Here is a 26,291-nt window from a genome sequence, read left to right on the forward strand (position 1 = left end):
AGAATCTAACATCACTCAAAACACAAATGTGAAATGCTTGAACAAAACACTGGTATACCAAATCCAGAAATAAGTAGAAAAGAGAATATGCCAGGCCAATTGAGATTTTTTCCAAAGAATTCTATGTTATTTTAATATTTAGAAATCAATAATTTATAAAATTAAGTCTAAAGGAGAGAAATATATAGGTATCGATACAAATGCTAAGTGTAGAAATTTTGAAATGTAGTCTTGATAAAACTGCTAATAAATTAGTGATGGGGATCTGCAAAAGCCTACAGTGATTGTCTCCTATTAGCTGGGTTGACATCAACCTCTTGCAGATATGCACTAGGTCTCAGCAGCTGCTGGCCATGCTATCACCTAGAAGTATGTGAAGCAGGGTAGGGGTGGGTTGGAAACACAAAGGGTGTAGAAAGTTTGCCAGTGAAGAACTAAGTCTACCATTATTCACAAATTATGTGGTTTTCAAAATGAGAAACTCAGAAGAGTCTCTACAAAAATCAGGAAGATTGCTAAGGTTTCAGTAGGGGGCTAGCTATAATAATCAATACACAAAATAATTAATTCCACTCATCTGTACCATCAACAAACAGAAAATGAAATTTATCAAATGGAGCTTCTGAGGAGTTCCATGAAAACAGAGTCATGTCTCAAGACTTGAGGCAATTCCTCATGAGGTAGATTTGATCAAACCTTTGTAAATTGAAAATATAGCAAACTGATAACTTATTAATATACCTAGCTTATCTGGCATCTTAGAACATGGCAGAGCACTGGGGATAGCCCCCATGACATCACAGGGCTCACTGGGGACTCAGGGGCCCTGAGAGCTGGCCAGCACCACCACAAAGTTATGTGACAGACTTCTACCCCAGAAAAAACTATAGTTCCAAACTGGAAGTAAAGTTTTACACTTTCTTAAATTGAAAAATCATAATTGCATCACCTTACATTGAGAACCTACACATATCAAGCACATAGGACCAAATCTATCCAAAATTACAGGACACTTATATGTAAAAAATATAAATGAAGTAGGTGAGCATTAAGTGAATGGGATGATTTGCTGCTATAAAGACTTCATTTCTCCAACTCCATTTAAACATTCAATGCTGTGTCAATCAAAACACCTGCTTTCATGCAGGAGAGAAGCATGGGAATGGGGTGAAGGGAAGGTCCACCAAGAGCTGTTAGGAACATAGTGTAATGAAAACTGTTGTAGTAAAGGTGCATTCACATACCTGATGGCTCGAAACAGAGCCCATGAGGACATGTGTGTGCACATGAACCATGCTGTAGAATATGGGTGGCACTGCAGCTCACTGGGGGAAAGGACAGACAAGTCAAGGAATGATTCTTGGGCAGCTGTCTATCTATGGAAAAAAGGAACTGGATTCCCACTTCAATCACACACCACCAACAATTGTGTATTATTGATTTAACTGTGGAAAGCCAATGCTTTTTGTTTTTTTGAATTAGCCTTTATAGAGTTATCTTCATGCTTTTGGGAGAAGGAAGACATTTCCCAAATTAGAGGAGACACAAAAGCACAGATCATAAAGAACAAAGTTCTGCCTCATTAAAATTCAGAACTTCTGTTTTTGCGAGCCCTCCATCTGAAGTGTAAAGAGCACCCGTGAGCTGCAGAGCCACATGAGATGGTGTGCTCATCCTCCCGCCTGGATACACACGCCCACAGATCAATTAGGAAACAGACAAACAACCAAGCAGAAAAATGGCCAAAAGATATGTACAGATGCCTTACACAAGGAAATACGAGTGAGTCAGGCTGTGGAATGTTTCTACACAGGGAAATATGCTCAGTTTCATTAAGAAAAAAAAAAAAAACAGTTTAGAACAAATGAGAGACCATCTTACCATCTATCTACCTTGGCAGGTTTTCAAACACAACAAGATCAGGGGCTGGTGCAGACTAGCACAGACCTAGCAACGAGGTCTTAGGAAAATAACCTGGCATTGCCAGGTGATTTCAAGGAGCTCTTATCTAACTGACAAATAATTAGCTAGGAGAAATTCTTGTTCATGAGGTTCAGGAGTCTTGGACAAGTTATGTGAGTTCATACAAGCTCTGTGTGCAATTAAAAACAAAACAAGACAGAGAGCAAACAAACAAGCAAGCAAGCAAACAAGCATGATACACAGTACCAACGACAGAGTGTACCTGCAGGGAATACTATGCAGCAATGGAGGGAGATGATGACCATATATGTAGATGACTCCTGAGGGTCTAACACTAGGTGATAAAGAAAAGAAATAAGCGGGACAAAAGGCAAAAGAAAGGAACAGAATGGAAGGCTTGGCCAGAATAGCTTTCTTATTTTATTTTTGCCACGGGCTGAAGTTGCCAAAATCAGAACATGGAAATCAGAACCATCTGTTGACAGGATAAGTAAGTGAACTGGACAGAAAGAAACTCAGAATAAAGTGTTTTGAAAATCTGCATCAAATCACAGAAACAGAAATAAAAGCCTGCTTTGTTCGGGTGGGTAAATGGTGTTAATTCACCATCGTTTATGTAATAGTGAAGTGCTGGTGTCACCCACGAGAGCATTAAGGGATTATTAAGGTGGTATTAGTTCACTGCACAGTGTGAGGGGGACCAGGGAGAGCAGTTTAACTCACACAACCACTAAAGGTTACAGAACCATTTCAGAACAAGATCGGGGAGCTGGGGAGGGTTGTAAATGCTTGGTGTGCAAGCCTGACAACATGAGTCCAGATCCCAGTATCCACATAAAAAGCTAGGTGTCTCCATATCTCCACAGCATTATAGGGTAAGGTGGGTGTATCCCAGGGGCTCACTGGCCAGCCAGCCTAGCCAAAATGGCAAGCTCCAAGTTAAGAGAGAGACCTTGTCTCTAAAAAAATAAATAAACAAGATAGAGAACATAGAGAATACACCCAACATAGACCTCTGGAGTCTGTGTGCACAAATACAAATGAGCATGTGAGTGTGTGTACACACACAGGGAATGAGTGAAAGGGACCAATCCACAGCACTGTGAGATAAGTGGCTGAACAAGCTGCTGTCTACAACCACTCACAAACACTTGAAATCAAGATCGACTACATAACTCAAGCCATGAAAATATACTGGTATTAATACAACCTATGAACCTGGGGGAAACTTGGAGTGTGTATATTTAGTGCTCTGTGTGTGTGTGTGTGTGTGTAGTGTGTGTGTGTGTGTGTGTGTGTGTGTGTGTACACATGCGCGCGCGCGCGTGCGCACATGTTGGACTCATGTCCTTGTGTGTGGAGGCTTGGGGTTGACATCTAGTCTTTCCTCAATCTTTTGCCATCTTCGCTCTTATTTTTTGTGTAACATTTTATGTTTAAAAAACAAACAGGTGTGAACATCCTGACATGGATGTGGAACTCAGAGGACAATGTGTTCAAGTCTATTTTCCCTTCCATCATGTAGATTCTAGGATCAAACTTCAGGCTGTCAGGCTTGGTAGCAAGCACCTTTACCAGGCTAGGCTGGTTGGTCAAGGAGCTTTAAGATCCACCTGTCTCCACCTCCTTTCCCTAAGTCTAGGGTTATAAGAATGCATGAACTATACCAGGCTTTTTTCTATTAAATAATTTAATTTTTGAAGTATATTTCTCCCTCCCCTTCCCCCCCCTTCAAACTTTGCCATGTACCACCCCCCCTCACTTATTCTCTTTCAAATTCATGACCTTTTTTTCTTTAATTACTGATCTCTCTCTCTCTCTCTCTCTCTCTCTCTCTCTCTCTGTGTGTGTGTGTGTGTGTGTGTGTGTGTGTGTGTGTGTGGTGTGGTGTGTTCTTAAATATACAAATACTACCATTTTCAGAACTGACCATTTGGTATTGGGTAACCAATTGGTGTGCTCTACTCACTACTAGTGAAGACTATCTCTCCTGCTCTCAGTATTCCTTAGATACCTGTAGTTCTTTGTCTATGGTTGAGGCTTCATAAGATTTCTCCCTTCCATGTTAGCATAGCTATTGGTATTGTCCATGTTCAGGTCTTGTTTAGGCAGCCATGTTGGTGAGACTTCATGTATGTAGCTTCTGACATTTCTAGAAGACATCATCTCCCAGCAAACTTCCTGTTCCTGTAGCTTTTACAATCTTTCTGACCTTTCTTCTGTTATTATTATTATTATCCCTGAGCCTTAGGTGCAAGAGTTGTGTTATAGATGTATCAGTTAGGACTGGGCTTCACAACTGCATTTTGATTGGTTGTGGTTTTCTGCAATGGTCTCCCTCTGTTGCAAAGAGAAGTTTCCTTGATGAGGTGTGAGAACTACACTTAGCTGTGGGTATGAAGATAAATATTTCTAATTTAGATAGGAAATATTCTGTTTTTGTAAAATGACAGTTCTAGGTTCTTCTCCAAGACTCATGACTTCACTAGCCTTAAGAAGTTGGCTAGGTTTCTAGATCCAGGTACAATTTTCTTCTTGTTGAGTGGGCCTTAAGCCCAATTAGAGAGTTATTGGTTACTGCCAAGGTATGCATGCCACTACTACACTCTTAGTATATCGTTCCACGCTGGTTGCTGATGTTTTATAGGCAGCATTGCTGGGTAGCACTGTTCGTTGTTTGTCTCCTTGGGAAGATAAATGGCACTTCCTGGTACCATGAAAGCTAGTCCTTGGAGTGGAGGCTTTCATGTCAGATGCAGGTCAGGTTCTCTGAGCCCTATGTCTAAAATGCATGATGTCTTCAGCAACAGAAACTTACCTTCTTCCTCTAGGGGCAACCAAGGGCAACAGCAATAGGTTATATGGTTTGGGATTCTCTTGAGTAACCCTAACCAACAATTCAAAAGAGGGCTTCTCATGCGTTTTTTTTTTTGTTTGTTTGTTTGTTTGTTTGTTTATTTATTTATTTATTTATTTTTTGTTAGGATTTTTCCATGGGCTTTGGGGATCTGAACTCAGCCCTTCATGCTTGTGTGGAGGCACTCTATTGAGTGAGCCACATCTACAACCTGACAGCTGCTTTCCATCCTGTGAAGCACACACTCACAAGCTATGAAGGAAAAAAGTATGATACAAAACCTAAAACTTCTTTGAACACATCAATAAGAAAGCTGAGAGACAAGTCACAGCCTGGAAGAGATTTGCAACACAAATTACAGGCATAAATTATATGTGCATATATATGTAATGCCATAAAATCAATTCAGATGAACAACAAACAATACACAAGACAAATGGGTTAATTATATAAATAAGCAAGCCACGGAGAAGGAAACAAAAACATCCAATCAATATGTGGAAATATTCCAATTATACTAGCTATGCAATTCAACTTTCATACAAGTGATGGAAATATAATCAGGTGCTAGTGAGGGTGTGAGGTGATGGGGCTGGGTTCTCATGTTCTGCAAGCTTGGACTGGCACTGGTGTTTGAAGAGCTAACTGAAAGCAATAATGAGAAACATGGGCAGACAATACAGCACAGGAAAGCCATTTCTAAAAACCCACCCTGAAGGACACTCACATATATTTACAAGGCTATTCACCAAAGCCATAATTATGAGTGAAAGTATAAAACACCAGAATTCTGACCATCAGTGGAATAAACTATATATTACAGAAGGTTAAGAAAATGTTCTGCATAGTGACAAACATGGAAGGATAATCAAGTGGTATTCTTGTTTGTTTTTTAAGACTTTATATATATATATTTTAAGTGTGTGTGTACTGAACTCTGATCTGAAAGAATAGCAAGTGCTCTAGACACTGAGCAATCTTTCCACCCCCACTTCCCCACCAGAGTGGTATTCTAACATGTCACATAGTTTTAGGAAAAATAAAAAATAGTGTTCTAAAACTAAATAAAGTTAGCTATATATAATTCAAAATATGTGTGTGCTAATACACAGAGAATGGTCTAGAAACTTTCCACTAAGTGATTAACTCTGTGGAGACAACTGTGTTGGATAAGTGACAGTTGGAATGAGGAGTGACTTTATTTCCAATGTTCAAATGTTTTTAATGAGTATATTAACTTGTTAACTCCTGTAATTATAAAGCAAGTATAATCTATACAGCTTAAAACACAAATTTTAAAATCCTATGATAAAGGTATTGGGAGAGTCATGTGAGACCATACTGAAAGGAGAAATTACTTAGCACATAGGAAGATTTTATAATAGTCATGACATTTTCACTGGGCCTTGCTATTTGAATAGGACTTTGTCAATATTTATAATGTGATAGAAAGGTGATAGGCTTTTGCCAAATGCACATACTGGAACATACATGTATGTACCGACATACATCCCACCCAATGCTGTGTTTCTTTTAATGTGATATGACCCTCCATGGAGAGGCAGAGGTCTATCCTCTGGTCCCCTGAGCTTGGGCAGGACTTTGCAACTGCCTGAATGAACAGACATAGAAGTATGAAATTGATTATTCAGCCTCTACTGGGTCTCTGTGCTCTGCTTGGACAGAATATGCTCACCCTGGGAACCCAGCCACCATGCTGTGAGGAAGCTCTCACTAGCCCATATGGAAGGACCACTTAAACAGGCTCATGTGGAGAGGAACTGAGGCCTCCAGTGGATAGCCAGCAGCAAAGGCCAGACACACAAGGGAGCAAGCCTTCAGCAGATTCCTGGCCTGGCCTTTGAGCTCCTCAGCCAAGGCCCAGACATCTATCCATCATGGAAGAGGCAAACCATACCCACTGTGCCTTGTCCTAATTCCTGACCCAGGGAATCCATGACATAATAAATGGTATTTATGCCACAAAATTTAGACCAGCATGGTACCCTGGAACAAAGACAGTCTAAAGAAAAGGGACTCCACAGAATGTCACAGAGCCATGAGAGTACTGGCTGTTTGGGGGTGATGGGACCAGAAAGATTGGCTGAGATCAAACTATGGAAATTTCCTATGACAATATGAAGAAATTAGATTTATCTCACTGGCTGCAGAGAGCTGTTGACAGTTGTGAAGCTGGGAAGTGAAATGCTAGGATCTGCATTTTAGCAAGCTGGGAAAAGAAAGGCTTAAAAATAGGGAAAGATCTGGGGAGATGGCTTTGTGAGCCTGTCTGTAATCCTACACTCAGGAGGCAGAGACAGGGTCTCAGGGCAAGAGGGCTAACAAGCTTAGTAGGAATTGGTGAGCTCTGGGTTCAGTGAGAGACCCTACTTCAGTAAGAGAGCCACTGAGCTAGTACATCTGGTACTAACTCAAGCTTCTTCCACATAGGGTATGTGCATACACTTACACACACACACCCACACACGCACACACACGCACACACACGCACACACGCACACCATACTTATACATTAAAAATAACAGGAAGAGCCCCTCTGACTGAGATGGACTCTGGCTAAGAAAAACAGTGGAGGCATGCCCTCGTGTACATGTTCTGTGGCTCCTCCTCTTCAGGGTGGCCTCTATTCTCACCTACACTCAGCTTCACTTGTGTTAAAGTATTAGAGAGAAATACACACACACACACACACACACACATATATATATATAAATTCAAAAGCCTACCTTGGCTGCTTACTTATCAGAATCTGCAGAACCCAAAGCAACCAGAGTGTCCTATAGTGGGCAAATCAATAAGCTGGTCTATCTTATTCTGCACTCAGGAGAAAGGAATGATCCAGCCATGAGGAGAACTTTCAATCAGCTCAGAACCTCAAAGAAGCCACTCTGAAGTGGTTATGTGTTCATGATTCCAATGCTATCACACTCTAACAAAGGAAAAACCATTAAAAAAAAAAAAAAGGTCAGTGGCTGACAGAGCTAACAGGGGCAGGGGTGAATAATAGAGCACAGAGGGACATGGGACAAGACCACACTGTATAGTAATAGTGTACGTATGCCATGCCATTCAAACTCACAGACTGTCCCACACCAAAGTGACCTGGGACAAAGCCACAGACTTAGAATGACCATTACGTCAATACAAGTCTGACTGTAATAACCGTGGATAGCAACGAGTTGTGTGTGTTTTGCACAAGAGCAGAGACACTCTGCACTTTCCATTGAGTTCTGTTGTGAATCTAAAAACTGCTCTCAAAAAGAGAATCTATATTTGAAATGCTAGGAGGAAAAAATGTTAGGCGATGTCAGAATACAAGAAAGTTTTCCTTATTCCTCTTTCTTCAAGCTTTTGGATTTGGGCTGTTTGCTGTAAAGGGCATTAGAAGAATACTAAGCAGGGCAGATGTGGTGGTGTTCTCCTTCAATCCTAGCACCCAGGAGGCAGAGGCAGGTGGATCTCTGTGAGTTATTTCCAGGACAGTCTGCTCCACATGGAGAATTGCAGGCCAGCCAAGGCTACATAGTGAGACACTGTCTCAAAATTCATTCATTAATTAAAAAATTAAAATGCCAAGCAAACTTGTCCCTGAATTATGGCCATTTATAACAATCACCTATGCAAATGCCATCCCACACAAATATCACCATGCATCAAGTTTTGTTGTGTTTATTAAAATATTCTCTAAGTTCTTACAGGAGTTTAGAAGAACTATTTGTAAATGTGTGCTTGTAAGGAAAGTAAGTCTATACTAACACACTGTGTTCCAAGAACAGGGAGCAGAGAGAACCTAAACCATGAGGTACCACCTCTGTGAGACAGGACAGGCTGACTGGGAGCTAGAAAAGCAGAGACAAGTTGTGAGGGGTACTGAGGTACATCTCATTCATATCTTGGTGAAGGATGGTGCACCCTACTTACTGAGCAAACCTAGAGGAAAAGCCTATTACAACCAAGATGCAGTGCAGTGTGCGGTGTGTGCTTAGCATGCATGCCATGAGGCCTGGGCTCCATCTTCAGCTCCAAAGTACACTGCAGATTGGGACTTTATGAAGAACAGAGACAGGAGGCAGAGGTTCATCCAGAGCCAGACTGCACTGGGTCCTGACAACAGCAGAGCCCAGATGGGACCCAACATTGTCATTTATTGGAGGCGACTTTGTTATCATTTCGTATAATTTTATCCTGTGCCCTCTGCCCCAGGAGGTTTTGAGACAGGGTCTTACACTACAGTCCAGGTTGGTTTGGATGGGGCTGGCTTTAAGTTTGTGGCAATCCTCCTATCTCACCATCCTGAGAGGTGGGGCTCTAAGTGTTAGCCACCACGCCCAGATTATACTGTACCCTTTTCTAATGTTAATTGTTCAAGAGATGATTAAGTAAGCTGTGAAGCAGATGTTATTGTTATGCTTATTCACATTTTCACTTAATGCCTTCTTTAGAAGGATCTCATTCATTAAACTTCATCAAAAATAAGTTACATACTAAAACTGGGCTGTAGAGGTGGTTTGGCAGTTAAGAACACTGGCTGCTCTTGAAGAGGACCCAGGCTCAATATCCAGCACCCAACAGGTGGCTCACAACTGTCTGTAACTCCAGTTCCAGGGGGACCAGCCACCCTCTTCTGGCCTCCATGGCACAAAGGCACACACAGACAAATGTGCATGCAAAACACTCATACATATTAAAAATAATAAAAGTGAATCTTTTTAAAGAACAGAAAATAAGTTTTCTGCTCTTTAATGCTTTCAAAAATAAAGGATTAAAACTTATAGTTAATTTTTAGACAAAATGAAAAAGAAGTGAAAGAAATAAAAGTCAGTGAAGCAAACCACTGACAAAATGGGAGACATGCCTGGGTTACATTTATCATACAGTCCTGTCCTGGGTTATCAAAAATAAACAAGGCAACTGCTGTTTTGTTTCAAAAATCAAATCTCAAGTTTGCATAGATTTCCCTTCTAGTGCATCTTACTCATGTTTCTGTCCATAACCAAGTTACCTGCATCCCAGAGTTTGCAGACTTCTGCTTCCCCTTCTGAAAGCCAGGAAGTAGGAGAGGTGATGGAAGGAGGTATCTCAGGCAAAAGTTGTTTTGGACACTCGTCATGCAGCAATGTTAGGTCCTGAGAGAAACAAGAAGGAATACATGTACTGAGAAACCAAAACTGCATCAGAGAGATGGCTCAGCCTCTAAGACTGTGCACTGTCCTCAGAAGGACTAGAGCTGGATCCCAGCAGGTACATCCAGCAGCTCCCAACTGCCTGTCACTCCAGCTCCAGGAGACCTGATGTTTCTGGCCTCAGAAGGCACTTGCACTCATGTATACATACCCAGACACATGGTCAAAAGAAAATCATGTGACTGGCTAGTTTTATGTCAACTTGATATAAGTTACAGTCACTGGAGAGGAGGGGGCCTCAGTTGAGAAAGTGCTTCTGTAAGATTGGGCTGTAGGCAACCATGCAGGCAATCAGTGATTGATGGGGGCAAGCCCAGCCCATTGTGGGTGGTGCCCCCCTGGCCTGGTGGTCCTGGTGCCTATAAGAAAGCAGGTTGAGCAATCATGGGGAACAAGCCAGTAAGTAGCACCTCCCCCTACCCCATGGCCTCTGCATCAGCTTCTGCTCCCCCCCCCCCAGGTTCCTGCCCTGCCTAAGTTGCTACCCTCAGTGCTTTGATGATAATTAGTATATGGAACTGTAGTGAAATAAACCCTTTCTTTCCCAAATTGCTTTTGGTCATGGTTTTATCACACCTATAGTAATCCTAACTAGGACATCATGTTTGGGATCTGACATGAATCAGCCAGGAGACTAAGCATTTCTATCCCAGGCTCCTACAGATCTGTCCAGCCTGTCTGTAATTTTGACATTTAAATTGTGTTATATAAATGGGACCACAGTCTATAGCCCTTTAGAATTGGCTCTTTTCATCCAGCACAGTTGCTAGAGATTCACCCAAGTTGTGCACACCAAAAGTTCCTCATCTAACCCACTCAAGCACTGGACCTAGGCCGTTATGTATAAAATTGCCGCATGCAGGTTTTTATATAATGTAAGCAAATTTCCATATCTATGAGATAATGACTAGGGGTGTCATTGTTGGGGTATTTGGATGGATGTTATATTCAAGTTTTGTTGTTTTTGAGATAGGATCTCACTCTGTAGTCCAGGCTGGCCTGGGACTCACAGAAATCCATCTGCCTCTGCCTCTGCCTCCTGAGTGTTGGGATTAATCGTACCCAGCACAAGCACATACTCAATTGGTTCTATTTTTAAAGATTTGCTTATTTATTTATTGTGTATGAGTGCTTTGCTGGCATGTGCATCTATGTACCATTGTATTCCTGGGGCCCATGTGGGCAAGAAGAAGGTACTGGATCCCTTGGAACTGGACTTAAAGGGGGTTGTAAGCTGCCATGTGGGTGCTGAGAATCAAACCTGGGTCCTCTACAAGAGCAAGAAGTGCTTTCAATAATAAGCCCTGTCTCTGCCCTGTGTGTTCCATTTTATAAGCTTCTACCAAATTGAAGGGTGACTTCATCTAAAATTCCTACCATCAAAACAGGAGTGGTCTGATCCCTCCACGCCCACATCTGTATGCGGTTGTCCCTATTTCTATTTCAGCCATTCTAATTATTTCACTGTGTCTTCAGGCTGACAATGCTGGCTACCTCTCCCAGCATTTCTTTACTATCCATATTTGCTGAAATACTATTCATATTGTTTGCCTACCACCTGATTTCAAGTTTGCCAAGTTTTTCCATAAATGGGTGCTGGACTCTATCAAGTGAAATTATCTTATGGATTTTTCTTTAGCTTGCTGATAAGACAAATTACATGAGCTCAGATTGCCAAGCTACCAACATAAGTCAAGCCTATCAGACTATGACAATCTCTTCTATCTTGTATTTGTATCTCCTTTCTTCCATGCGAAGGATATAAAAGATAATGCAAACAGAGTGTATCCATGGTTACCTGTTGGATCTTGCACACATTTAAACTCATCATCATCTTAGAGCAAAAATACTAACTTCACAGAAGAAAAACCCCAAAGATACATTAATTTCATTTTATATTTTAATAATTATGTTTTATAATGATACAAAGCTTCCCAGATTCTAAATGACAAAAATCTACATGTGTGCACTCATGTTCGTGCGCATGCATGCATTCTTGCAAGAGCACATGCCATCACAAGCACTTGAAGGTTGGAGGGTAATGTGGAATGCCCTCTTTGACTGTATGCCTTATTCTCTTGAGACAAGGTCTCTTGACACTGAACCTTGAGCTCACTGTTGTGTAATAATGCTCCTTTCTCTGCCCTCTCCATCCCTCCACACAACACTGCAGTTGCCAATGCTTGTGGTCACACACTCTTTATGTGGTTCTCAGGCTTTGAACTCAGATCCTCATGACTGCACAGCAAGCACTCTCAAGGAGTAAGGCCTCTTGTCAGCCCCACAAATAAAGTTATTGGCAGAACAGAGCTTTCAAAAGTAGAGCAGGGCTCACCAGAGTGTTTTTTTCAAAATGAAGGAAATCTATGTTTATAATTGACACTGGTCTGTTTTCTTCCTTCATACTCTCCAGAGTTTTTATCATTAAGTTTGATAATGTTATTTGTAGCTTTTACTACCTCAAAAACCAAAACTAAAACAAACAACAAACAAAAAAAAAACACCTTCTTTTCATGCCTGAAAAGACTGAAAACACACACACGCACACACACACACACACACACACACACACACACACACACACACACACAAGGCTGCAGATTTTTTTCCTTTTGGTTGCAGCTGTTTCCATAGCAACTGATAGGGATGTTATGAAGTGGTTCACACAAAATTAAGGCTGACCAGAACCTTCTATGTCGCTGTGAGTTGCTAAATCAATACTGATGGATGACAAATGTCTGTTCTGCTGTTTCTGCTAAGTATTTTGCAAAATGAAGACTATACAAATTTTGCCCTTTGGTTTTATTCCTGTGCATTTTTCCTATTTGCAGAGATTTGCACTCAACAGAGTTGCTAGAGAAGTGGGAATTATACTTATTCTAATTATGTTTGTTCATCATTCTCATTTCTGCTGCATCATTGCTTCTGCTTAAAAGTCCATTTCAATGTCTATATTTGTGAATTATTATTTTTTAGAGTAGAAAATACTTACTGAAAAACACAAAACAACATGAATGGTATAGAGTGAAGAACAAAGCTTCTGCTCACTTCTCCAAGTTGCATTCCTCTACTTGGGGCAACTGGTACTCAGTTTACTTTATGAGTTTGGTAGAAATTTTTCTGTGTCAACACATATTTTTAAAGCTAAATGGAATCACTGTGTGTGTGTGTGTGTGTGTGTGTGTGTGTGTGTGTGTGTGTGTGAATACACATATGTATGTATATGCACATTACTCTCTAGCCTGCCCGGGACTAAGCAATCTACCTTGTTCATCTTGCTATATGATGAATGTAATCATTCACTGAGCACTGTCCCCACATCAGCTTCTTTTGCTCCAGTGCACATTACAAATGTCCTTCTCTCAGGATAGAGCTGAGCTGTATTCCTGATGTGTGAATTAACTTAATTATCTCCTATTGGTAATCATTCCAGGATTTTTCTTGTTTCTATCTATTAAAATTGTTGCAATAAAAAGCTTCATACAGCTATCTTTTCAAGCTGCATGTTCACAGTGGCATCACTGAGCGCTCACATGGGCTTGTTTTCAGTTTGAACGGCGCCAAATTGTGCTCTCAGAAGTCGCACCTGCTTGTATCCAGCAGTGTGTTGGAGTGACTCTTCCTCTCAGTGCAAATACAGGTTGGTAGCAATTACATCTTTTTTCCTCAGTGTGAAAGCCACACAATTTTGCTTTACTAATTACAGATGAGGCTAAATAATATTCTGTGAGGCATTTCATCCTTGCACGTGTACATGTTTAGTGGTGTAAATCGGATCTAGGACCTTAAGTACATAAAGCACTCTCTACCACTTAGCTGCAGCCCCAGCCCCCTGCTTATCAACTTCTTAAAGAACTCTGTTATGTTCATTTATTCATTTGGGTGTATATTGGAGAGGCACACATATGCCACAGTTCATATATAGTTAGAGCACTTAAGAGAGTGGGTTCTCTCCTTCCACCATGTGGGTCTCAGGGATTGAACTCAGGTCCTCAGGATTGGCAACAAGCACCTTCCTCTACAGAGTCATCCTGACTGTCCTCCTCATCAATTTCCAAAACTGCTGATCTATTAAAGAAATATCTCATTATCAGCTTATTGTTCATTTGCAGTTTTTAACTTCTTAAAACTTTTTATACTATTTTTTGCCTTATACAAGTCTTTAACTTTTATGTAGCCAAATCAATTTATCATCCCATTATTATTTGTGGAGTTTAAGTATTCTTAGGAATATTTGTCTAACTCTTAAGACTTTATAAAAAAAAGTCTTAAAAACAAAATATTTCAAAACTACTTTGGGTTTACAGCAAAATTGAGTAGAAGGTACAGACCTCTCTGTGTACCTGTCCATCTTCCTGGCAGCATTACTATAGTCATGGTCTCCGAATGGTAGGGTTGCTGCAGCAAACTACAGACACACGCTCACTCAGGTCTGTAGTTAACACTGGACACACCTCTACTGCCATTCATGCTTTGGGTTTGGGCAAAGGTCTAACGACACATGCTGATCATTACTGTACAGAGTAGTTTCCTAAAAGCCCTCTGCCCCCTTCCTGTACCCAGAGACTCCAACCCTTGTACTCTCCAGAGTTCTGTCCTTTCTAGACTCCTATTACAGATTCTTGTGGTACAGACACTTTCACTAGCCTCTTGCTCTTACTAAAGGGCATTAACATTTCCTCCATGCCTTTATGGATTACTGGCTCATTTCTTTATATTTTATGTTAATTTTCCCCACTATTTTTATTAGAAGATTTAAGTTTACATAATGAGAACTAGTGAAAGAGGAACAGCACTAAAATAAAAATGAAACTTGGGGCTGGAGCAGTGGCTCAGTCAGCAAGAGCCCTTGCTGTACAGGCATGAGGTCCTGAGTTCAGATCCCCAGCACCTGTGGTAAAAATAGTTTGGTGTGACCATGAGCATCAGCTGCTCTTCCAGAGGATCGGAGTTCAGTTCCCAGCATCCACATCTGCTGACTCTCACAACTGTCTGTAACTGCCGTTCTAATGGGATCCAATGCCTCTGGCCTCGAAGGCGTTGCACACATGAGAAACTCACACAGGCAGACAGCCCATATAAATCAATCTTTTAAAATATACCTTTAAATACTTTTGTCTCCTTTAAGATAGTTTTCTCTCAATTGTAGAAAGAGAATAGTTAAAGAGGTTTGTTTTTATTTGAGATTTTTAAGAGATGTTTTAAAGCCACCTCACACTGCCCGAGTCCTGGACAACATCACTCCCTTCTGGCTCTGCATGGGGAAAAAAGGAGAAGGCTGACGGAGAAGACAAGCACTCTGCAGGCAGTTCACTGCAACAACAATCAGTTTTACTGTTCAGCTTGCTAGGATTTGTCTTCTGCTACAGGAACAGGCAGCTAGAGAAGACATATTGACTACACTGAATGTCCCTAGTGTGACAGGAGGTCATGCTTGTCAAGAGGGCGATGGGACACTGTTAACACACAATCATGCCTTAAAAGTGAGAAACTCAGCTACTAGAATGTTCCCTGTGAAAGCAGTTATCATTTTCTTATTGATACAAAATAAGGTATTATGTAAGCCAGTAACTGAGTGTTCCTCTAAAACAAGGTAAAAATGTCAGGGTTTAAAAACTGATTCAGGAAACCAGGTGGCATTTGATGTCTCTGGCTCTACTGCACAGAGGGATATTTAAGTCAGTTTTCTACTGAAAAGCTATAAGCATCAAATAAATTAATAGTAAATTTTAAAATCATTTGACCTCCTGTCTTAAAATTATCTATTTTTTTTTAATCTATAAGTTGTTTTGTATTAAGGAACAGTAAAATGGAACTGTTTCAACTCTTAGGAAAGCCCTTAAATCCAGTACCTAAAAGTACTGAGAAAAGGGGTCAGTCAAGAAGTCAAAGCCCCTTCCTAGGAAATGCACTAGAACGTCAAGGAACAGCATTCACAGGAAAGGAAGAGCAGGCTGCACACTATTAGGAACTGAATCTGTTCATAAAGGAAGGAAGCAGGAACAGCCTGAGGGAGCATGCCACCCAGTCAGTCGAGGGGACCCACACACACTGCCTCAGAAGCTGACCACATGATGGGACACACACTTCCCTAGCAGCTGACCTAGCAGCTGAACCTCCACACCCTGTGTCATACAGGTCAGACAGGCATTATCTCTGACATCAGTGAAAGCAGGGGACTGCAAGCTGCCAGTGTGAGCCTTGCAGCTAGCACTGCAGAAGGGCAGGACATGAGCAGGCAAATGAGGTCCTGTTAATCAGGAGGGGTAAGAGGTATGGCACACACACACACACACACACACACACACACACAGAGAGAGAGAGAGAGAGAGAGAGAGAGAGAGAGAGAGAGAGAGAGAGAGAGAGAGAGAGAGAGAGAGAGAGAGAGAGACCGGTGCAAGAAAAGCCTATGATCCAATAGTCTAAAACCAAAAAAGTTCACTCTCGACAAAATGAAAATAAGCAAATCTAAAAAGCATGGAAAGGAAATATGTGCAGATGCCTCACAAAGAAAAAAGATAATGAAAGTCACTGAAGGAGAGTGCCCTTCCCCATTCTGAATGCTGGATGCTTCTAAGGGATTTTTTCATCTGGAGTCTGTCTCTGTGTTTCTATGAAACCTGGAAAAACTCTTTAGTACTACTTGTATCTTGAGGAAAAAGTAAACAAGAACAGAAGCAATCTCAGGTCCTGGGAGGGAAGGCAGTCACTGAGTGAGAACAACTCCCAGGACAGGAACAGTTCTAGACACCAACCAATGAAAGGACACATGGACCAGAAGACAGCCTGAAATGAAGCAGAAAGGCGGAAGACAAAATAATAATAATAATAATAATAATAATAATAATAATAATAATAATAGACAGATTAAATGCTAATAGATACTAAGCAGGAAGAATTCCAGAGCAATAGAAAAAAAGTAGCACTTGAAGACCCTTGTGTCAGAACCAGAAATAGGAGTCGGCACATGCAAGCATAAGTAGAATAAGGTGTGGGTCTGAGGTAGGAAAACACAGAAGGAACATGGCAGGCACTGGCTCTGCTTCTGGTGCCTCCCTTGCACAGTAGAGTACTGTGGAGAGAAAACAAGGAAATGGAGACACTTGGTTCCTATGAATGGATCTCTGTGTGCATGGATGCAGCAGCTGGTGTGGGCCTTATGCCCAGCAGAAGGTGAGTGGCACAGTATTGGGATAGAATGAGGAGGAAGCTGCCTCTTCTGCTGGCTGTCTTGGTGCCTACTTCCATGCTTTAGTCAGAAGCTATACTCAAGAGGTCCCTCTGGCCAGAGCAGAAGCCCCCGGGAGTAGGGAGATGCCCATGCTCAGTGGTAATGATGAGGCAGGCCTGGGAATATGCATTCCCCTGTTCCTGTTTCAATTCCTGCATAGACAGGTCTCCCTTTAAGGCTGCTGTGGCTTGGGATGCTAAAAACAAAGAATCAGTGTGAGGCCTCAGTCCAGCAGGGGTGATCCTCCTCTTGTATTGGGGCAGAGAAATATGTTTCCCACCTACAATCCACCTTCCACCTCCATGTCCCCACTTAATCATGAGGTTCCCCTCCAGAGGGACTACTGGCAATTGTGGGGAGAAAGGGGGACATTGCTTTCTTTAGTGATGCAGCCACAGACAGCTGCCCTTGCTCCACTAAATAAACTCTCACTTTGCTTGGGCAAGAAAATCTTCCTAAACTCAGTGGCCAAACAACAGAAGACATGAAAGTAGGAGAAATGGCCTCAGGGGCTCCTCCCCCACCCGTAATGAAAAGTTGTCAGGCCTAATCTTGAGCAGGACTTGCTGAGAAGAAGAGCTCCATGGGAGGAAGGGGATGAGGAAAAAAAAAAAATGGGGATGATGATGTTTAAGTTTCATTATCTTTCAACATAGGGGAAGCAGGGAGAAGGCCACTTAAGACTGTACTGTTTTGTCATCTTACTGTAAACTTGTAATAAAGCTTGTGGTAGAGTGTTTGACCAGCATGCACTGGGTTCCATGCTCAGCACTACAAAATAAATATATGAACAGCACACACTATAATGTGAAGGAAAACTCAACACAATTTTATCTTGCTGATATATAAAACCCTGAATAACATAATACACAAATGGCAGTCTTCTACACACCATCATCCAGGTTGTACCAGCACCATTTGTTGAAGATGCTTTCTTCCTTCCATTGTATAATTTTAGCTATTTTGTTGAAAATCAGGTGTTTATAGGTATGTGGGTTAATATCAGGATTTTTGATTCAATTCCTTTGGTTTACCTGTCTATTTTTGTGTCAATGCCAAGCTGTTTTCAGGACTATAGCTCTATCGTAGAGCTTAAAGTCAGGAATGGTAATGCCTCCTGAAGTTATTTTATTGTATAGGGTTGTTTTGGCTATCCTGGGTCTTTTGTTTTTCCATATAAAGTTGATTATTATCCTTTCAAGATCAGTGAAGAATTGCGATGAGATTTTGATGGGGATTGCATTGAATCTGTAGATAGCTTTTGACAAGATTGCCATTTTTACTATGTTTATCCTACCTATCCAAGAGCATGGAAGATCTTTCCATTTTCTGGAATCTTCTTTAATTTCTTTCATTAAAGACTCAAAGTTCTTATTATATAGGTCTTTCACTTGTTTGATAAGTGTTACCCCAAGATACTTTATGTTGTTTGTGGCTATTGTAAAGGGTGATGTTTCTCTGATTTCTTTCTCAGCCCCATTATCGTCTGTATATAGTAGGGCTACTCTTTTTTTTTTTTTTTTTTTTTTTAGTTAATCTTGTATCCTGCTAATTTGCTGAAGGTGTTTACTAGCTGTAGGAGTTCCCTGGTAGAGTTTTTTGGGCACTTATGTAAACTATCATATTATTTGCAAATAGTGACAGTTTGACTTCTTCCTTTCCAATTTGTATCCCCTTGATCTCCTTTTATTGTCTTATGATGGTGTGTAGAAGACTGCAGATAGACCCACGTCTATCGCCATACACAAAACTTAAGTCCAAATGGATCAAAGACCTCAACATAAATCCAGCCACACTAAACCTCTTAGAAGAGAAAGTGGGAGGTACCCTTGAATGAATTGGTACAGAAAACTGCTTCCTGAACATAACACCAATAGAACAGACACTGAAACAAATGGGACCTTCTCAAACTGAGAAGCTTCTGTAAGGCAAAGGACACAGTTGACAAGACCAAACAGCAGCCCACAGATTTCACCAATCCCACTTCTGACAGAGGGCTGATCTCCAAAATATACAAAGAACTCAAGAAACTAGTCACTGAAACACCAAATAACCCTATTAAAAAGTGGGGTTCAGAACTGTTGGTGGGAGTGCAAACTTGTACAGCCATTTTGGAGATCAGTATGGCAGTTCCTCAGGAAAATGGGAATCAGTCTACCACAGGACCACTCTTAGGCATATACCCAAATGATCCACATCAATGCAACAAAGACATGTGCTCAACTATGTTCATAGCAGCATTATTTGTAGTAGCAAGAACCTGGAAGCAACCTAGATGCCCCTCAACTGAAGAATGGATGAAGAATATGTGATAAATTTACACAATGGAATACTACTCAGCGGATAAAACAATGGAATCTTGAAATTCACAGGCAAATGGATGGAACAAGAAGAAACCATCCTGAGTGAAGTAACCCAGTCACAGAAAGACAAACATGGTATGTACTCACTCGTATATGGATTTTAGACATAGAGCAAAAGCAGCCTATAAGTCACACTGTCAGAGAAACTAGGATAGAACAAGGAACCTAAGAGATTCATACAAGGTCCCACAGAAGGAGAAAGGAACAAGATCCCCTGAGTATATTGGGAACAGGGGAGCAGTGAGTGGAGAGGTGGGGAGGGAGTTAGGAGAAGAGAAGGGGAGAAAAGGAGAACATGTGGACCAGGAAGATTGAGTTGGGGGGATGAAATAGAGGACAGAAAAAAAAAAAAAGGAGAGATCTATAATAGAGGGAGCCATTATAGGTTTGAAGAGGTAACTGACTCTAGAGAAATCTCCAGAGACCTACAAGGATGACCCTAACAATCTGAGCAACAGTGCAGAGGCTACCTTAAATGCCCTTCCCTGATAATGAGATTGATATCTAATGTATATGCCATCATAGAGTCCTCATCTAGTAACCGATGGAAACAGAAGCAGACACCCACAGCTAAACATTGAGCTGAACTCCTGGAATCCAGCTGCAGAGAGGGAGGAGAGATAAGAAAAGGGGTCAAGACCAGGCTTCAGAAACCCACAGACAGCTGACCTGACCAAAGGGGAGCTCATGAACCCCCAGACTGTAATTGGGAAACCAGCATTGTACTGACTCAGACCCCCTGAACATGGGTCTCAGTTAGAAGGCCTGGGCAGTCTAAGGGACTTCTGACAGTGGAACCAGGATGTATCCCTGGTGTAAGAACAGACTTTGGGAGCCCATTTCCCATGGAGGGATACTCCCTTAGCCTAGAGACAGGAGGGAGGGCCTAGACCCTATTCCAAATGACCTGACAGATTTTGATGATCCCTCCTGGAAGGCATCACCCTCCCTATGCAATGAGGGGGATAGGAAGGGGGATTCAGGATACATGTGAGGGAGGGAGAGGGAACTGAGATCGATAAGTAAAATAAGAAAAAATAAAAAATAAAAACCACAAATGGCAGGTACAGTTTATCTTTCAGTTCATGAGATGGGGAAGATGGACCAGGAAGGCAGCCTTGCAGACACTTTTGACCTGCAGAGCTACAAAGGAATGCACTCAGATTTTAATGCATGTGTTTGGTTACCTGGTACAGTGGTGAAGGGAACTGGAGCATCTCACCTCTGTTGATTTCCATGTCTTCATCCTAAGTGGAGGAGAGTCCTTGGCCAGAGAGGAACCAGGAGGCGAGGGGCTGTCCTGGAACTGTTCCAGCCTCAGCCTTGCCTTGGAGGTATTTTCTGTCAACAACATAACGCTGAAATTTTACTATGGCAAAAGATTTTTATTTTTGGATTTGTATATAACTTTAGTTATTTCTAAAGATTAATTCTGCCTACTAAATACACATCATACACCATGCCCATCTCTGAGGATAGACTACTTACAACATTAGTAAGCCCAGAGGGATTTAAAAACTACCGTTTGAAGTCCTTGGCCCTGTCCTATCTTAGCAAATCTGTTTTGTTTTATCATCTGAGGTATTTTAAAAATAATGTAAAATGTAATGATAGCTATAGTGTAACACATGGCATCATCATATAACAAACTAAAAGCTCAAAAGGTAAAAACTACTCAAAGGAAATTTTACATTGCAAGAATGATGACTCTAATTAGAATATTTATAGAATCTTAATCCTACAAAGTGAATCTCATGTGTTCAGTATGGGAGGAACAGATCAGAAAAGTATAGATTATTTGAAGAGGCAAATAAACCTTTAATGTAAAAGAAGAAATTTCAGCATAAAAGAGAAAATACACTAATGAAAATGAACTGGTGTGTCTGTTTATGTTTATTATATTTAGCATTATTTTTCAGTTTTAATATCCTTCACCTTCCTGAGTTAGTTATTGTCCATTAGCACCAGCTCTAAAGGTGAACCTTTAGGCCAGGATGCAGCTAGGTTGTAAATACCCAGCATACATGAGCACTAAAAAAAGAGATGCCTGAAAGTATCAGTGCTACTCTACCCTGGCATGCTACAGTAGACAATAAGAGGTATAAGACAGCTGTCTTTGTATTGGTGTCTGCACATTTGTGGGGGAGCACAAGTGTCCCCGGAGGGGCTAAGATCACACTGACCTTTTTTAAAGGAATCAGTTTCCAGTTCTGCAACATCTGTAGATCTTTCTGCCAAAAGCTCATCTGCCTGAAAGGGCTTGGTCAATTCTTTCCTCTTGGCCATTCATAACTCCTGCTACTTCACAAAGCAAAGATATATCCTTCATCCACTTTGTGAATGGGTCTTTCTTCCCCAAACATAAAGTACCAATAGTAGGAACAGCAAAACAAGCAAGCCACCTCAAGAAGACCTCCTTTAGACAAGACAGGGAAGATGCAGCATCTTGTCCCATACATAGCCTTTTGAAGGCAAAGTAATGGCAATATGGGATATTTACACTGATCCATACCAGGACACCTGATATTCAGAAAAACTATATCATAGCATGGAGCAGCAGAACAGGTGACCAATTTCACTTAACATCCATTTGCTTTCCATTCCCAACTACAGTCAAAGAATGCATCACTCCTAAGGAAGACTTCCCTGAGAGCAGAGTAATGAAAGCCTGGCTGTATGTGTGGTGGGGAGGCATCTTTATGTTATCAGTGCAACAGTTCTCAAGGCTCTGAGCTGGCGATAGCCACCTTAGGAAAGGGTTTAAGCGTCTCATGGCAGCATGCTGTCTCATGCCCAATATCTTAGCATTGAGGAGGCAGAGGCAGGAGGACCCTGAGTTCAGGGCCAGTGCCTGCTACATACAAATTCTAAGGCCAGATTTGTCTCCAGGAGACACCCCCACAAAAAAAGCAGGCAAGATGGCTTAGCGGGTAAAGGCACCACAAGCTGTTCTCTGACCCTCCTCACATGCTATGGCATGCATGGGCACATATACACTTACATTCCCAAAATAAGTAAATAAAAATGTAATAATTGTAAAGGATGTAGAGATTTGAAGGTTGTCTTAGTTAGGGTTTCTATTGCTGTGAAGAGACACCATGACCACAGCAACTCTTACAAAGGAAAACATTTAATTGGAGCTGGGTTACAGTTCAAAGGTTTAGTCATTTTCATCATGGTGGCATGAAGGCAGACATGGTGCTAGAGAAGGAGTTGAGAGTTCTACATCTTGATCCACAAGCGGCAGGAGACTGTGTACATTTAAGACCTCAAAACCCACCTCCACAGTGACACACTTCCTCTAACAAGGTCAAACCTACTCTAACACCTCCTAATAGTGCTGTTCCTTATGGGCCAAGCATTCAAACACATTAGTCTATGAGGACTATCTAAACTACCACAAAAGAAATAGGAGAAAATGCCTATACTTATTAAAATAAATAAGACATTTCATGAAGAAAAAGGCCACTTGAAATCCAATTCAATTTATTGTTTTGACAATGAGGTTGCATTTGCCAAGTAGATTATATGGTAGGTATTTTCCAAAAATTGCATAAGCCAAATTTGCTGTTTTTAAGAAATGAAAACATTTAACATAAACTATAAAATCAGTTTCTGAAAATTACATTACACTGACAGTTATAAGGAAGTTAGTATTTCATTTCCCTGCAATTTTTGATTTTATTAGGTTTGAGAACAAGTTTAATTAATAGTTGATACATTTTAGTAAAGTATTTTTGTATATTCCCAGAAACCGAAAAAGTGAATTACTCCTAATGACTATTTAGAAAAATCTTTCCCTAAACAATGTGTTCCCAACTCTTTACTTTCAAAAGCATGAAGGAAAGACATTATCAAGTTATAGTTGACAAGAAATAGGAAATGTTTCTATAATAAGTCACTAGGTAATTGTTGGCACGCTACTTGGAAGAAATTCATAGGACTGATTGACAGTGCTACAATAAAGTACCTTCTAGTGCTGGCTATGATTTAAGTGAACAAGTTTTTGAGCACTTATATCTATAAAAATCATGAAATAAAATGGACGCTGTGTCGTGCTTACAGAGAGCAATGAGTGGTATTCATATGTGGGAGAATGGTCGCTCTTAGTTCATAAAAGCATGTGTTTCCAATTAAGTTGGATTCTTTATGTGTGATAAGTAGTTATAAGGATGTACTATGAGTTCAGTGGTTTTGATAGATTGTGTACGAGAAGGCAGTTTAGCCTGGCATGATGGAGGCATATCTGTAAACCCCTACTTGGGCAGAGACAGCAGAAAGGCTAAGTTTGAAGTCAGCCTGGATATCCAGCCTGGACTCTACAGTGAGATTCTGCCACAAAAACACAATTTATGTATGTATTTGGTATTTTGAAAGGACTTTCAAACATGAAAATACTACACATAAAGATAAGACTTGCCAGGTGGTGGTGGCACACACCTTCAATCCCAGCACTCAGGAGGCAGTGGCAGATGAATCTCTGTGAATTCAAGGCCAGCCTGGTCTACAGAGAGAGAGTTCCAGAACAGCCAAGGCTGTTCACAGAGGCTACACAAGGCTACACAGAGAAACCCTGTCTCAAAAAACCAAACCCCCCTTCAAAAAAAAAAAAAAAAAAAAAAAAAAAAAGGTAAGACTCAGTGAGGGATGTGAAATAAAATCTGACATCACCGAGGCAAAGGAAATGACATAGAGTTTCCATAGTTAAAACCCTGTATTTTAAGTGAACAACTGCAGGTCTCAATCCTACAGTCCTTACACACCTTAAGATGTAAGAGGGAGTGGAGACAGCAGTCAGTGGGCAAGCGCACGCACTGCTATTGCAGAAACCTGCGTTTGGTGGCCAGCACCCACATTGGGTGGCACACAGCAGCCTGTAACTCCAACTCCAGGAACTAAAGTCCTCTTCTGGTCACCACTAACACTCATTGATGTACACAAACCCACACAGAGACACACAAAGATACTGGACATTGCACTGGGTATTATCCATGCTAAGCAAGAGCTCTTTGTATTTTATTTTGAGACTGTTTCACTGTGTCATTCAGGCTCGCCTTGAACTCTTGAAGCCCTTGTTTCAGCCTCCTTAGTAGCTGGGATTACAGGTGTCTTAGTTAGGGTTTCTATTGCTATGAAGAGCCTCCATGACCACAGCAACTCTTATGAAGAAAAGCATTTAATTAGAGCTAGTTCACTGGGGCTATTTTCTTTCAAAACTCAAAAGGTATATGCCATTGTGCCAGGCTTATCTTTCTTTTTTTCTTTTTTCTTTTATGTCTATATTTATAACATGTCAGACTTTATAGTTATTTACTTTTATAAAACTCCACATTTGAGCCCCCAAATTTGTGAGAAGTATATGTCTGGGATCATACGAGAAAAATGCCTTAGAAGAAATAGGTCTGCATGAGACAGGCTCTGCCTTCAGGAAGCCTGACAGGAAGTTAAGCCCTGCACACAGATAAGTTTATGGGGGAAGAACTGACTTTCCTAACTAACTACTGGAGAGTCTCAGATAGAGGTGAAACTGGAAGAGGCTTTAGGGGTGGTATGCATACCAGTAAAAACAGAAGACAGAAATTATTTCTGGCAAAAGGAACCACTTGGGCACAAGGCACAAGAATAGTAGGTGCCAGAGCCTGAAGAAATAACAAGGACTTTTCATTTACACTTGTAGCTTTTCATTTTGTTGTAACCTTACATGAAAATGAATAATTGAAATGGCCTTATTTTTGACTTGGAGATTTTCTAATTAATCCTGGCAAACAGTGGAAACCGGAGTTTCCATCATCTAGCTTTTTTCTGTAGGTTTAATCAGAAACTATAACGATTGCTCCTTCAATATTCAGCAGCAAAATTATCTCTGAAATGACATGAGCAGCACAGGAGTAGATTAATAAGCATTTCGGAAGGTTCCTTCTGAGGAAACTGTGAGAGAAGTCAAGCTCAGAACAACTCACGAAGGGAAAACCTCATGCATGTTTTGAGATGCCTTCTGGCCCAGAATCACCCCATCTCATTTCACTTCTGTTGCTGTAACCTTAGAGAGAGAGAGAGAGAGAGAGAGAGAGAGAGAGAGAGGGAAGAAAGAGTATCTGGGTTACAATTCCATATCATAGCCCATCATTAAGGGGAAGTCAAGGCAGGAAGTTAAGTAGCAGCTTGTCACATCACAGCCATAGCCGAGAGCAGAGAAATGAAAGCACTTGCACAGTGAGTTTTTTTCACTTTTATATAGCTCAGAACCCATCCTAGGCCATGGCACTGCCCACAAAGGGTGGATCTCCCCACTTCAATTAAAAAGCAAGACAGTCCTTCTCAGACAGGCCCATGGGCTAACCTGATCAAGACTCTGTCTTCCTAGGCGATTCTAGGTCATGTCAAGTTGACAGTTAAAACCAGGCAACACAATGGCTAAAACACTATGTAGCCATCTTTAGAAGGAAGAAAAGCAGCCAGGCCATAGAAAGCCTATGCACATTCGTGATTATCCTTCCTTGAATTACAGAGCACACACTGGAAGTAAGGTATACAACATCTATTTCTGGATTTCCACAAGTCAAGGAGGAGGTGTGTGCACACATTTAGTTCCTCATCAGAAATGAAGTCCCTTTGCTGTCATCACAAGACAGCAATTAAGACTTTGAAAATGCCATAGGAAGTAATGCCGGGAAGTTACTGGAAGATGCTGAGGCTGCAGAACTTTGTAGAG

The 26,291-nt window shown here is 41.1% G+C and overlaps 1 protein-coding gene across 2 annotated transcripts in view; it reads right to left on the minus strand.

Moving 5' to 3' along the window:
• Enthd1 (ENTH domain containing 1) overlaps nt 1-26,291 on the minus strand; it is a 108,684-nt gene that overhangs the window by 45,560 nt on the left and 36,833 nt on the right. For both annotated transcript variants that reach the window (XM_051189409.1, XM_051189408.1), the window contains exons 3-4: nt 20,802-20,920; nt 9,805-9,928 (exon numbers count right to left, since the gene is read on the minus strand). In XM_051189409.1, coding sequence (XP_051045366.1) covers nt 9,805-9,928; nt 20,802-20,920 — 243 coding nt within the window. The remainder of the gene's footprint in view (nt 1-9,804; nt 9,929-20,801; nt 20,921-26,291) is intronic.

This window comes from Phodopus roborovskii, unplaced genomic scaffold (genome assembly GCF_943737965.1).
Source record: "Phodopus roborovskii unplaced genomic scaffold, PHOROB, whole genome shotgun sequence".
Taxonomy (NCBI): domain Eukaryota; kingdom Metazoa; phylum Chordata; class Mammalia; order Rodentia; family Cricetidae; genus Phodopus; species Phodopus roborovskii.